Source organism: Amborella trichopoda, chromosome 13, assembly GCF_054954075.1.
Source record: "Amborella trichopoda isolate Santa Cruz 75 chromosome 13, AtrichopodaSantaCruz75HAP2 v2.0, whole genome shotgun sequence".
NCBI lineage: Eukaryota > Viridiplantae > Streptophyta > Magnoliopsida > Amborellales > Amborellaceae > Amborella > Amborella trichopoda.
In genome coordinates this window covers 47,482,897-47,497,243 of record NC_142348.1, presented here as the reverse complement: position 1 = coordinate 47,497,243, position 14,347 = coordinate 47,482,897, and the positions used below count along the sequence as shown (strand labels likewise).

Here is a 14,347-nt window from a genome sequence, read left to right as displayed (position 1 = left end):
TGTCCTACATAACATTGAAAAACGTCTATATAAGAGTGAGGCTCTAAACAATCAAATTAAGACACACCTAAAAAATTTCAATGGTAGATGTTGTTTTGATGCCAAATATCCTCAAATTGACCATCTCGACCTCAAGATGCATGGATATGAGAAAAAATGGATTTCAAATTTTGGAAATAATTCATTTTGTAATGACTTTTAATTTTCGATATTTTCAAGGTTTCATAGATCTGTTCGATCTACACTGTTTTTGAAGCTTCAAATTTAATAATTAAAAATAAAAATAAATTTTAAAACTCTCACGAAAACTTTTAGTAATGAAATCACATTCATCGATACTATTTGAAAGTTTTCTTTACTTTTAATTTTTGGAAACTCGATCTTACACAAACCGCACCCATAACAATTTCCCCTCTAAAATTTTTGCTAGGGCTGGTCTTAGGGCGTAGGGTGCTACCACCGGTCCTTTCACATTCTGTCCGAAATCCTTGGCAAGCAACCATGCTCCGTCCCTCGATTTCTTGCCTGATGCGATGGTTTATTAGGGCTACAACCTTAAATAATTTTCTCATTTCTATGTATTTCCTTCATGTATTTCACCTTTATCTCTCTACACATTTGCTCCCTCCCCCTCCATAAATTCTGGCTCTTAATCCCCAGGAAGACCAACCCGTTCTCGCTCTGCTATCAGAGAGAAGAGTGTAGCAGTAAGCCCACCCAGAAATCATCACCAATCGATCAGGATGAGTGCCTTGGTCGACCCCTCTTACATCCAACCGGAGCAGTACCGGGTCAAGCCCGGTTCTGTTCCGGTGGTCCGGTGGGCGAGAACACCCCGGTGATTGATTTCACTCCCCTCTCAGCCGAAAAGTCGACCCTGCCATGAAGGCTAAGCTCGCCAAAGAGGTGGGCGCAGCTTTCAGAGACTGGGGCTTCTTCCACTGCATCAACCACTGCATCCCCAAAAAGCTGACGGACACAGTGACTGAGAATCTGAAACTCTTCTTTCACCAACCATTGGAGGAGAAGATGAAGGTGCAGCTCGACTTGACTCACCCCGTCAGTTACAATAACAATTATTTCACCAGCAATGTGAGGGATTGGGTCGAGATATACGACTACATCCTCAAAGATAAGATCGAGGTGCCTGTAACGCATGAACAGGAGGATACCATGATTATGCAGTTGCACAACCACAGGCCCGCCTACCCGCCGGGCTTCCAGTAAGACTTACAACTTTCTCTCTAACTCTCTTTCTCTCTCTAACCCAATGATTATTTGGTTTTGAACAGGGAATTGCTGGATGAGTAAGGGGTATGGATGGCTAAATTATCGTTTGAGATATTGGAGCTGACGGCCCTGAGCTTGAGCTTACCTGCGAATAGGTTCAGGCCCATGTTCGCGGACCATGCAACTATTAACAGGGTAAACCACTATGAGCCATGCCCTGCCCCTGACATGGTGCTGGGAAAGGGGTGGCAGGCCGATATCAGTGCTCTCACTCTGCTGTCCCAGGGCCAGCCCAGTGGGATCAAGATCAGGGGCCAGGACAATGACTGGATCAAGGCCAAGTTCATTCCCCACTCCTTTACTATCCAGATTGGTGACCTCATGGAGGTATATATTGCTATTGTATCAATATCATATTTGCTTCTCTCTCAAAATACTCATAATAATATTTGTTTCTCTCTCTAACAGGGGTACACATACGGGCTGTACAAGAGTGTAGAGAACAGGGTGGTGGTGAGTGGAGAGAAGGAGATGTATTCAGTAGCGCTGGCGTTTGTGCCGGCCATCCTTTGCCTGAGCTTGTTAACGAGCAGAACCCAGCAAAGTACGAGCCTTTCAACTATGGCAAGTTTTATAGGGTGAGGAGGCTCAGCAACTGGGTGAATTTGGCGAGTGAGAATGACATTGTCACCATTCACACCTTCAAGAAGCCTACTACTCAAACTCCCACTGCTGCTACTACTGCTACTGTTGCTGCTTAAATCTTTTCACCTCAAGCCACCCTATTTTCTCCCTCATCTCTTAAAATTTGCTTTAAAGATTTGAGCCTTCTTTCTCTCTCTTAATGTTGTCATTATGTCTCTTAATGTTGTGCTTATGTCTCTTATTGTTGTGTCACTCCTGTAATCTAGATGTTGAGAAATGAGTTTGGGTAGCAATAAATGAGCTTTCCGTTTACACTTCCAGTCTGCAGTACTTTGTGAGGAACAAAACTCTCTCTGTCTCTCATTTGTGTGTTGAGGAATTAGTTTATCTTGGTGGAAGAAATAATTACAATAAATAAAAATAATAAAAGGTAGGAGAATATACTCTCTTTTAATATTTTTTTACGAGATCAACTCTTTACCGAATCACCAATTCTCTACTTATAAAGAAATGAGATCTCCCCTCTAAATACACTTAGAAGATAGAAAATAAATAATTCAAAAAGGGCGCGGTTTCTCTAAGGTTGCAACCTTAAACAATCCAATTAAGGCGCACCTTAAAATTTTATCATAACATGTAATTTTGTTGTAAATAATTTTTAGTATTATCTTAAAATCTATTTTTATACCTAATTGGAAAATTTTTAATTCCAAAAATGGTTAAAATCAAGTAGATCTATAAATATATGAAAATCTTGAAAATTGACGGTCTAGATAATGTGTTGCAAGATTCCCCATTTCCGAGACTCAAAAACTTTTTTTTTCTATATTCATACATCTCGATGTCGAGATGATTGATTAGAGGGTTTTTTCAACATTAAAACAAGATTTCCGATAGATTTTTTAGGTGCATATATGATTCTACATTTTAAGGTTGCAACCTTATATAAACTTTTATCAAACCACCAAAAAAGTCATGTCTCCCCCTCATCAAACCATATTAAGTAAGTTTTATCCTAACTAAACCTAATTAAAATTTATCTTTTTAAAACCAACTTAATCATTTTCCAAATATTAAAACCAACTACATCCCCAAAACAACTCACATTCTACCCCATTCACTAAAACAAAAATTATGGCCCAGTTTGGATCTCCAATAAAAATAATTTGTTATTCATAAAAATTGCAAGTTTTTAAAATGAAAATTGAAAAGCCTTTTTTCTATTCTTATAAAGTCTATTAGGTGTTACACGATGATTTTATTTTAGTCCCCACTATGGATTTGTAATACTTGTCACAAATCCCTAGCTTCACCAAATGGTCACTCCCTCCTCCCCTCTTACCTCCCCTGATCACTTTTCTTTCTCTCTCTCTGCATATTTTGGATCAATGTATTAACCGTACCCTCGCTCCAAATGTCGGGTTTCCGTTGATTCTGATGAACCCTAGGGTTTTCTGCGAAAACTTATCCGTCTCCACAAATTTAAGGTTTGTGTTATTTTTTAGAAACATTGGGGTTCTCTCTCTCTTTCCAAAAAAAAGCCATCAAATCAAACAAAAAATAAAGAGAAACCCAAATCCAAAATGGGTACCTCTTGTTTTGTTACAGTGGCCTCAGATTTTTACTTCAAATCTCTAGCCCCTCTGTTTGAGCTCTCAATTTTCTTCTTAGTCGCAGTCAAAGTTCCCTTATTCAATTTATTGGGAAATGTGATCTTGGCCTATGTGGTGGTAATCGATTGATATAGCATCATATATATGGTTTGAATCACAACTTCATCATTGAAAGCAAACGTTTTGTTGGCCAAGTATTTAGGGGCAATTATTGCTCTTTCCTCTGAGATTAATTTATGAGATGTACTACTTTTTTTTGTTGGGTTTGTTGTGGAAAAATTTATTCTAAAAATGAATGATGCGGTCCAAAATTTTCCATTATTTAGATGGACGAGCACCAATAATTCGTCTTGCCATGCCGACAATAGACCATAGAAGTCCAAAGTTAGCATTCAATTGGAATCTTAATGCACTAAGTATTATTATTTTACAATTGTTTTTAGCAACATTTTACAATTCTTGGCATGTTGCTATGGTATATTTTGATGGGGGAACACATCCTCTCTAACTTTTTGTTAAAAAAAAAATATTTTGATGCGGATGGTAGCGTCCACAAGCACCCTTCGGTTGCATTGAAAATCTAGTCTCATTTTCTTTTATTTAAAAATTATCTTAATCAAAAATTCAAAGTGTAAATACATTTTTATATGGCAAACCAAATAAAAGAAACAAAAAATATTCCACCAGACGAATTTATTAGGGTACTCTAGTCATTGTGTTGCTGAAGATATTAGTAAATTATTTTTTATTTGGTGTGCTATATTAAAATACATCTGCAATCTCAATTTTAGTTAAAGATAATTTTTAAAAAAAATAAAAAAAAATAATTTTATCGCCATTGTATATACCCTTGTTCAAACTCAACCAATGGAAGGATGCTTACGTACCCTGCCATCTATATAACACACCAACTAAAAAAAATAAAAAATATTCTAAACATGTCCAAAAGATTTCTTTTGTGGGTACTCTGAATATTGTCTTGCTCAAAATATTATTAAGTTATTTTTATTTGGTGTGTTGTATTAAAATACATTTGCAACTCAAATTTTAGATAAAATAGTTTTTAAATAAAAAATAAAAATAAATTTATTTTATGGCAGTTGGACATAACCTTTTTCAAACTATAGTTACTGGGGATCGTCCAACTAGGGTGGCGCTCCCGTTCCGGAATCTAGTTCCAGCACTCCGTGGCTCGGATCTCAACCGGAACCGTTCTAATTTTTTTAGGATCTGACTTCTATTTATATGATTCTCGATCCCATTCATAACGAAACTTGATCCCACAATCCCACAAATCGAGATCTCAATTTCACACGGAACACATTTCTTTAAATTGTAGATCTCGTGCCCTTCACTCACACGTGTGTGTTAGAATATGTGTTAACACCACACAAAACGTTTGTGCTACCGATGGAGTAAATTGTTGTTTAGTGCCATCAAGGAGTAACCTGAGTTATGGGAGTAACCTGAGTTAAATTTGAAGTTTTATAGAGGGAAAGTATCTTAAAATTTATGGGAGAAACCATATCGAATTTTGGAAAAAAATCTACCTGAAAAATTTTAGAGATAGAAAATATATAAAAATTTTAGGAGAGAGAAATTGTCAACTATCTGAAAATTCAAATTTTTAAAGAGAGGAACTGTGTCAAAATTTTTGGAGAGAGAAACTATGTCAAATTTTAATTTTTTAGATAAATAAACTATTTAAAATTTTTAAAGAGAAACTATATCAAAATTCTAAATTTAATGTGATCTCTCCCTATAATAGCCATCCAAATTATACAAAAAAAATGATCCAAACATGAGATTTGCTTAACATGGATACCATTCAAAGCCATCCAAACAAGTCCTACTTGTGTAACAAAATTTTAACATAATCAAAATTTGAGATAACCAGGTTTTGATTCAAAACCTATGTTTGTTAACCCATGGAGCCAAACGAGCCCTATATTCTTGAGTGACTAGAAGTTTATAGGGGAGTACGCTTTTTCGGAATACTTAGGTGTTCTTGAAGAAATTTAGTTAATCAAGAATCTTGAATTAATGCTACCTTTTGTAAGCTTATCACAAATCTAATATTCAAAGATATCAAAAAAGTGATGAAAATGAAGGAGATGAAACAAGGATAAAGTTTATTTACATCACTTTCTTTCTTTCTTATTTTTTTATTTTTTTATTTTTATTTTTTCACTCGTATTTGGCAAGGGTATGAGATTTTATCGATAAAAGATCAAATATATTACAAAGTATCTAAATCAAAGACTCTGAAATTACAATGTCCTCTATCACTGCACACCTTGCTTAGCCCAACAATCAGCCACTTCATTGGCCTCCCTATAAATTTGAACAAAAGAGACAGTCCAAGACTTTGTGATATCCATGACCTGCATCCATAATGATCTTAGTGGCTAAGGAGAACTGAACATCTGATTACACCAATTAATCAGATTAAGTGAACCCCCTGAACGATCAAGCATCCTCCAATATGCCTCTCCATGATTAATCTCACTCCCTGTAATAAATTCATCATTTCAGCATGGTTTGTAGTCACACATCCACATGGACTTGTATAACAAACAATAACGTTCCCCATACCATCCCTACAAAGACCTCCCACACCAACCTGAGCGGGGTTGCCCAACGATGAACCGTCAAAGTTTATATTCACATATCCTCTCACAAGCGGTTGCCAGATGCATCATGGCCTAACCTTAATCACATTATAAGATTAGCCAGATTTAATTCAAGTTTTTTTTACAACATTTCGAAACAAACAAATTTGAGTTATTGAAGATCTTTTAGAAAAGGAGAAAGTTTATATAAGGTTGCAACCTTCTACAATAGAAAAAAGTAATAACTCAAAAATCAAATAGAAAAGAGTGTTACATAGTTAGAAAACCTTCATCTCGACATCAAGACGTAAGGATATAATGAGAGAGAAGAACTTTAATTCTTAAAAATAAAGGATCTTGTAACAAGTTTTTTGGACTGTCTATTTTTAAAATTCTTTTTTATTTATACAGCTACTCTATCTACACCATATTTGAAATTTTTGATTTCATATTTAAGGTTAGAAATAGATTTCAGGCCATTGTAATGTTTCAGACATCGGAACTATATCTTCCGACAAAATTTAGAGGTGCATCTTACTTGTATAGTATAAGGTGGGCTCCTCAAACCAACCTCACCTTTTAGAAAGAATACAATTTGTACAAGGGCAAACCTTAAAAAATCAAAGTATGGTGCAATTTCAAATTGTACCAAAAGATGCAATTTCATTACCGAAAATCCCTTTGATTGTCAAAGAATCTATGTGAAATTTAAATAGTACATATCAAATAGATCTATAAACATATCATAGTCTGGAAAATGGACGGCTCAAATAATACATTATAAGGTGCACTATTTCAATAACTAGAAATCAATTTTTTTTTTTTTTTCACATCCAAACATCTTAAGGTTGAGATGTTCAATTAGAGGGTGTTCCAACGTTGAAACAACTTTTTCCAGACAAATTTTGAAGCACACGTTACTTTTTATAATATATGATTGACACCTTATATAAACTTTTTTCTTTAGGAAGCCGATCTATAAAACCGTTTTTCAAGATTTTCTAGAAATTTATATTTTAATCAAATACTTGCTCACATCATGGATTCATGATCTCTCTTTCTACTGGTCATGCATTGCATTGATACTCTCTTTCTCTAGGAAAATTATTTCATGCGGGATAAACCGCATTTCTACATATGCAGTCCAGAAAGTGTATAGTAACCATGTTAAAGATGGATGCAACTAGGTCTTTTATCTAAAAACAATGGAAAGTAACGATCCAAATGTTTTCTTCCTAGAATTATTATTTCTTGTTTTTGGAATTTATTTATTTTTTTATATTCATGATCCTCATATCAGAGATTACATGTCCTTAAAAATCAAGTCTTCAAATCCGTTCAAAAATAGATTTATTAAGAGGCCCGCATTTCTACATATGCGGGCTTGGCCCATAGAAACTGGGTCCCTTTTTCTAGTCCAGCCATGCATTAGACAATATTCCCCCTCCACACCAACAATGTTTACTTACTCTAAAAATGTGCCAACTCTCAAATCACATAGATTTGTTGTATAGCTCTAACCATATAAAGAGTATTCCTTCTTCTTCTTTTTTTGAGAAATTCACATAAGAATAGTTCCTTCGGCTTCGTTTCTCACCAATCGTATTATCTATTTTTACTTTCTCTTCCCGCTTGCTTCCATTGCGATAATTTCTTTATCACAGTATCTCTCTAACCATTACCACACAAATATCTTTATCGACTATCTCTCTCTGTCTACTCTTTATCACGTTATAATAGCTGTCAAATTTTACCGTATTTTTTGTCTAAAACCCAAGTGCAAAATGCCTTTCATGTGGCTTAAGGGTAGCAAAATGCCTTTCATGTGCAAAATGCCTTTCATGGAGATCATAAATATGAAAAAGTAAATAAATTTTAAACACTATAAATAATAATTCTAATAAACAAATATTTATACGGTTAGCATCCATCTTTAATATGGATGCTTTACACTTTTTGGACCATATGTGTAGAAATGCCATCCAACCTGAGGGAAAGAGTTTTCCAAAAAATATATATTTATACATGTGCTGAATCCAAAAATAATCACGCGTATATTTCATCTGTTAAGCTTTGACCCTCACAAAGATCATAAAGACGCTGAGAACCTCCCCTGTTCTTCTATAACTGATGTTAGCTCTCAAAGCCGAGAGAGAGAGAGAGAGTCTTTGTTGTTAGAGAGAGAGAGAGAAAGAGAGAGAGTGAAATGGCCCCTTCCTTTGAAGCAGAGCATGTTCTTCCCGTCGATTTTAGGCCAAAGCTGGAGAAAGTCATTCACCTCGAAGAAACTCCGGTGATCGACTTCTCCGTCATCCATTCGCCAGAATGTGGCAACCTAGAGAGCCTTCTTTCTCAAGTGAGAAAAGCATGGAAAGAGTGGGATTTCTTTGTTATTGTTAACCATGGCTTACCTCCTGAGCTATATGAAAATCTGAAGAAAGTAATGACAAAGTTTTCAGCTTTGCCATATGAGGAGAAGAAGAAGACAGCCAGAGATGTAGATAACCCTCTGGGATATCACGATAAGGACCACACTAAGAAAACCAGGGATTGGGTTGAGGTTTTTGATTATGTTGTGAAGGAGGGTATTGACATTCCTGCAAATCTGGAGCCTGATTGCAAGGAAACTGTGGCCCTGAAGAATCTGTGGCCTCAAAACCCCGAGGAGTTTCAGTAAGAATCTCTCTCTCTCTCTCTCTCTCTCTCTCTCTCTCTGCCCGAAGTTTAAGAATTAAGCATTATTCAAAGTTCTAACCAGTTCTGAAAACACTTTCCCATTTGGGTAAGGCTGATCCGGTTCAGACTTCTCAAGGGATTGTTCCATTTTTTGGCCGATCCATCTTTTAAAACATTGATTAAAAGTGGGGATGAAGTTTTGATTGATTCAGAGCATAAAAATGGGGCAATCCCTTGAGCATTGGGGGAGATTTTTTTTCTTTTCCTATTTTTAATGGTGGCTAGAGTGGAGTGGAGTCAGTGAATTCTGAAGGAATTTTGATGATTCGTCCTTCGAAATCACCTTGGTGGAGTGGAGTCGAACCTAATCCAATCTTAGTCCTCGTTTAAGATTATGAAGCTTTCATCTAAATAACCTTCTTTTTCTCCGTTACAGGAAAGCATGCGAGGCCTACGGTCGAGAAACAACGAAACTGGCATTCAAGGTGCTAGAGACCATTGCTCTGGCTCTTGGATTGCCGGCCGATCGCTTTGATCCATACTTTGAAGAGACAATGACCATTGTTCGCTTAAACCACTACCCTCCTTGCCCCTCACCTGAGCTAGCCTTGGGTAAAGGTCCGCATGTTGATACCAGCGCTTTCACCCTACTCTCCACTGATGAGGTTAGCGGATTAGAAGTGAGGCGTAAATCCGATGGCGAGTGGCTTCGGGTCAGCCCCACACCCAACTCCTTCATCTTTGTGCCAGGAGACGCCTTCCAGGTATAATGAAAAACCCCAAGTTTCTTTTTTACTTTTTTTTTTGTTTTTTGGGTAATTTGATGATAGGAATCGAACTTGAGACGTATCATTGTTAGACATTAACTGCTGATTTCTCAAGCCCGAGACCGAGACCAACTCCTGTCGTCGTTCGAATTCACCCACTTGTTTTTAAACTTGGAATTCATTTCAATCTTTTTGGGTACGTTTGTTTTGTGGGAAAAAACTTTGTGAGGAAAGTCTCTCTTGGATGACTACTGCTTTCCCATGTTTATTTTCTAGGAAAGCAGTGTATAATATAATCGCTGATAAAGCATTTTCGAAGCTTCTGCTACTATTTGTAAGATAGATTTTGCAACTATGCTGTTCCCAAGTTGATGAGAAAGCACTTTTCCGTTAAAATATTTTCCCAAGGTGATGGGAAAGCTCCTTTTGGATAAAAAACGCACCACTCGAAAAAAAATGATTCTATGACTTTCCAGGTTTTGTTGCAGTCTTCTTAAAACAAAACTCAAAATGCCTTGTTGGGATTTCCAGCCTTTTGCTCTTTAGTCAATGTTCTGACAAGCAAATGGCTGTGGTGTGTGAAAATTTTTGCAGGTTTGGACAAATGACCAGTATAATGGGTTGTTGCATCGGGTGGTGGTGAACTCCCAACAGGAGAGGTTCTCCTTTATCACTTTGTTTACACCATCCTATCATGCAATTGTGGAGCCTCTTGAAGGACTGGTTCATGAGGAAGATCCCCCCAAGTATAGGCCATTCAAGTGGGGAGAGTATCTCATCACTAGGAGTCTCAACAATTACATGAAGTTGGACAAGCCTGTTCTTCAAATAAGTGACTACAAGATTAGAGATTAGCCCACTTTCCCCTATGAATCAATTACGAGTCCGAATCTATCTCTAGTGTCCGAATCTATGGAGTATCGATTAATGATGTGTCCTATCGTACTCGCCTACGGTCTTAAATAACATAATGGTGATTTCTATTTTTCTGCTTTATTTCATTGTGTTTTTTCTTCTAGCCCTGTGTTTGGAAGAAGTTTATATAAGGTGTCTACTTTTTAGATAAAAGTAAGGCCCACCTCAAAATCCATCGGGAAATGCTATTTCAACATTGGAAAGCCTTTCAGCTGATCATCTTAATATCAAGATCTATGGATATAAAAAAAAAGAAATTTTTTTTTTTTCAACTCTTAAAAACATTACATCACAACATATTATATAGACAATCTATTTTCAAGATTTTTTTCAAGTGTTTTTAGATTGTCATGATCCACACTATTTTTTAAGCTTTTAAATTTAATAATTAGGTGTGGAAACAAATTTTTTCATGCCATCATAAAATTTTCTGGTAGAACTACATCTTCTAGGCGGTTTAGAAAGTACACCTTACTTTAATTGGTTACGATGGAGACCTTATATATATGTTATTGTATAGATATGTATCATTCCATATTATCCATACAATACATATCCATACGCTAACAATATAAACTACACCCTGCCATTACGCTTCATTGTAAGTGCAAGGACTCAACAACGCATTGACAATGCTAACTAAAGGTTAATAATCCAAGGGAGCAAAATTTCTCCAAAATATACGAATTTAAAAAGGAAAGAGTTAGCGAGGCCCAGGCATTCCGATAACATGTAAAGAGTCACTCCATATCCCATTAGAAAATTTAGCTTGGACATATCGAAAGTCTCAAATTGATTATTTCAACCTCAATTGTTATGTATGTGGAATCTATGGATTTCAAATCTAGGTATATTTTATCTAAACTCTACATTTTCAAGTGTTTTCAGATCTTTGAGATCTACACCATGTTTGGAGCTTCAACTTTTTGTAAACCGGACGTTTTCAAGCCATTATAAGGTTTTCCAACAAAGGATCTACATTTTTTAGGAGGTTTTGAGGTGTGGTTTTACTTTTTTATCACAAAACCTAGCCCTCATATTATCCTAATGTATACAAATAAAAATTAATATTTAACAATCTTAATTTTGTTCTTCAAAAGTCAACAATATTAAGATTTGGTTTTTGAATGCATGTATCCACTTTCCTCCCTAGTTTTGTTAAGAGACTGAATACCATGAAACCATTTATCTTTATTACAAGAAAGTCACAATTGCTCTTATCTATTAGATGTCAAATTAGATGATTCGGAGTGTGTCACGCATAGAGGATAAAAAAACAAGGTTTGAGAAAAATAACAAAAAAAAAATAGTACAGAAAATTAAAAGAGCATGACACAATGAGTTATATGGTTCGGCAAAATTGCCTACGCGGTAGCAAGATTCTCTTTAAGTAATAAAAAAAATACTATGCAAGCATGAAGAATACAAAGATTTACAAACTCTCCCAATGCCCTAAAACAGAGTTTTTATCTCATCAAAACACCCACCCAAAGGTTTAAGGAACTTACCCTCTTTTGTTGCATCTTATTTTCTCCGTCTACAATACTACTTTTCTATCTACAAAACCACATTTATAAAGAAGAAAATCCCATGAAACTACCACACAAGGTCCCATTCTCTTTTGATTGGTTTTTGTAAATAATAGGCTCTAGGGTTTCCACAAAATAGAACTCTTATTTTTTTTTTTTTTTGCTCAAAACAAATCACGTGATTTCCTACTTCAAGTGGAATCACACCCCATAAAAATAGAAAACTCTATTTTAGGAAATGTGGCTACGTCACGTTAACATCACAAAGTTAGAGGAGTTTTTTTTGGAACTTTGAATTTAGTTAATGTACACTACAACCCCACAACCACCCGATTTAAAATGTAACGGATAAGAATGATTGTAATGTTTTGTACCAAAAACAAATGGTCACTTTGTATTTCTTATGTTAAAGATAACTAAATTACTAAGTGAAAAATATTTAATGAATTTTGCAATGTCGTTCAAAACAAATATTTTTCTAATGTAATAAAATGTTTTACCATGCTCATTTATTTAGGAGTGTATCAATTAATTTATGGTATGGTTTGCATAAGGCGTCCTTATCAAACAACCAAAGAGAAGGCACCACCAAACCTGCCAGAAGATATACTTCCAGTGCCGTAAATTCTTAGAATATTTTGAAAATCTATTTTCACTCCTGACTGTGAAAAATCATTATTTATTTTATTTTATAATTTTTTTTTTAAAAAAAGATTTAATAAAAAATATTTTTTTGGCTATGTAATATTAAAATTAAAAAAAGACGTACAAGCATGCTTTCCACATAATTCCAGGGGCCCACTTTGGGACTTTCAGGTAGACAGAATTTTTGGTTCCGAGCTTGAATACAGCCCCTGAATAGGTTTTAGGGGTTGCTTTTAGGTGGTTATTGGTGGAGACTGAGTTTGATAGGCCTTGGTGGATGCTAAAATGTTTACATCCAAAATTACGGCTAGAAAGAACATATCTTCCTCCACCTTAGTATGCGAAGAATTAAATTAGTAGGATAAGATAGATATAGGGTCCACATCAAATTATAGACCCTAAGGGGTTGCATTTGACCTTCTTTCTACAGTTCACTGGCCGAACTGGCTAAAGTTTCACCAAAAATTGAAAAGAAAATGTAGAAATAGTTTAAAAATTGGGGGCAAGAGTTTTGGAAGACATTGGAAATGGAGAAAGGTTAGAAAATGAAACAAATAAAAGGATAAAGAAGAGAAATGTGGGTTTAGTAAACCCAGCCCACCAGTTCGACACCTAAAGTTGGGGCCTCAGAAAGACGCAGTACGAGGTAACTGCTCCCATAGTCTTCCACAATCCTTGAGCCAGGAAGGCTTCCTGTTGGAGTTGGAATGGGATTGAAAATGGCTCGGAGGCTTGAGTACCTTAGTCTAGTGTCCATGTAATGGTACACCATAGACTCAACTGGAGGGATTTTTGAGTTGCTAATATTTTAGAGGTATCTAGGACTTCAGGGTTTTAGGGGTAAAATGATGAACGACGTTGCGAAACCCTAGAATTCTAACCATAAAATTGAGGTTTGAAGTGGTATCTATAGTGTCTAGGGCTTCTATCTGACTCATTCTCACCTAATACATTTAAAAACCCCACAAAAAAATTCTCACCTAATACATTTAAAAACCCCACAAAAAAAGCCTGTGTTTGACTTGACCAAGTGGTAGCTCAATCCGAGCCATCCATATACCTATGATGTGAATCACATACTTGACGATGAGCTTTGTGTCTCTAACAGTGCGCTATGCTGGAGAATGGGGGTAAGGTCGTGGTGGTAGCACCTATACTTTAGTCATCACGTTGTGGTTTTCATTCCTACTACTATCACCACCTTATTAACTCCTTCAAAAATCTAATCCCTAATCTACTTGAAAAAATGGGTAAGGGCCTGTCTTTCCAACTAAATTACCCCAAAAAAAAAATTACGCTTTGCGTTGTTCACGGGTGGTGGGCCCGGATTGAGATGGTTCCTTCTCCTACTTCTTTTTTGGTTGTTTCTTGGGGTTTTGAGGCATTTTTTTGGGTTTTTGGTACTTGTTTATTATATTATTTTATTTTAAGAGCTTTTTGATTATTATATTTTTTATTCATTTTAAAAGAGTTACCAGGTCAAACATAGGGTTTGTGCAATTAGGAGAGTGGCTAAATCGTGATCATGTTGGAGGTCTCCTAATTTATGTTTGGCTTATGTTTAGAAGGTTTAGAGTTGGTTACTAGGAAGTTCTTTAACCTAATTTCAGAAGTTTTTACTAATGAACTGGGCTAATTTTGAAAGTTTATGTCCACTAAGTCGGTTTAAGGCTATCTAATTAGGGTTTTACTAAGGGTCTTCTTATTGTATTTTT

General features: G+C 35.8%; 1 protein-coding gene and 1 non-coding gene across 2 annotated transcripts; both read left to right on the top strand.

Annotated features, from left to right (window-relative positions):
- Positions 1–319: 319 nt before the first annotated feature.
- On the top strand, positions 320–2,187 carry LOC18446761 (uncharacterized). The gene is made up of 3 exons (XR_016048332.1): positions 320–1,223; positions 1,293–1,617; positions 1,699–2,187. It is a non-coding gene; the product is annotated as an uncharacterized LOC18446761 (transcript).
- Positions 2,188–8,252: 6,065 nt separating this feature from the next.
- On the top strand, positions 8,253–10,539 carry LOC18435864 (protein LATERAL BRANCHING OXIDOREDUCTASE 1). Its single transcript, XM_088856713.1, has 3 exons — positions 8,253–8,773; positions 9,213–9,540; positions 10,138–10,539. The coding sequence occupies exons 1-3, from the start codon at positions 8,307–8,309 to the stop codon at positions 10,396–10,398; spliced, it is 1,056 nt and encodes a 351-aa protein (XP_088712839.1). The 5' UTR covers positions 8,253–8,306; the 3' UTR covers positions 10,399–10,539.
- Positions 10,540–14,347: the final 3,808 nt, after the last annotated feature.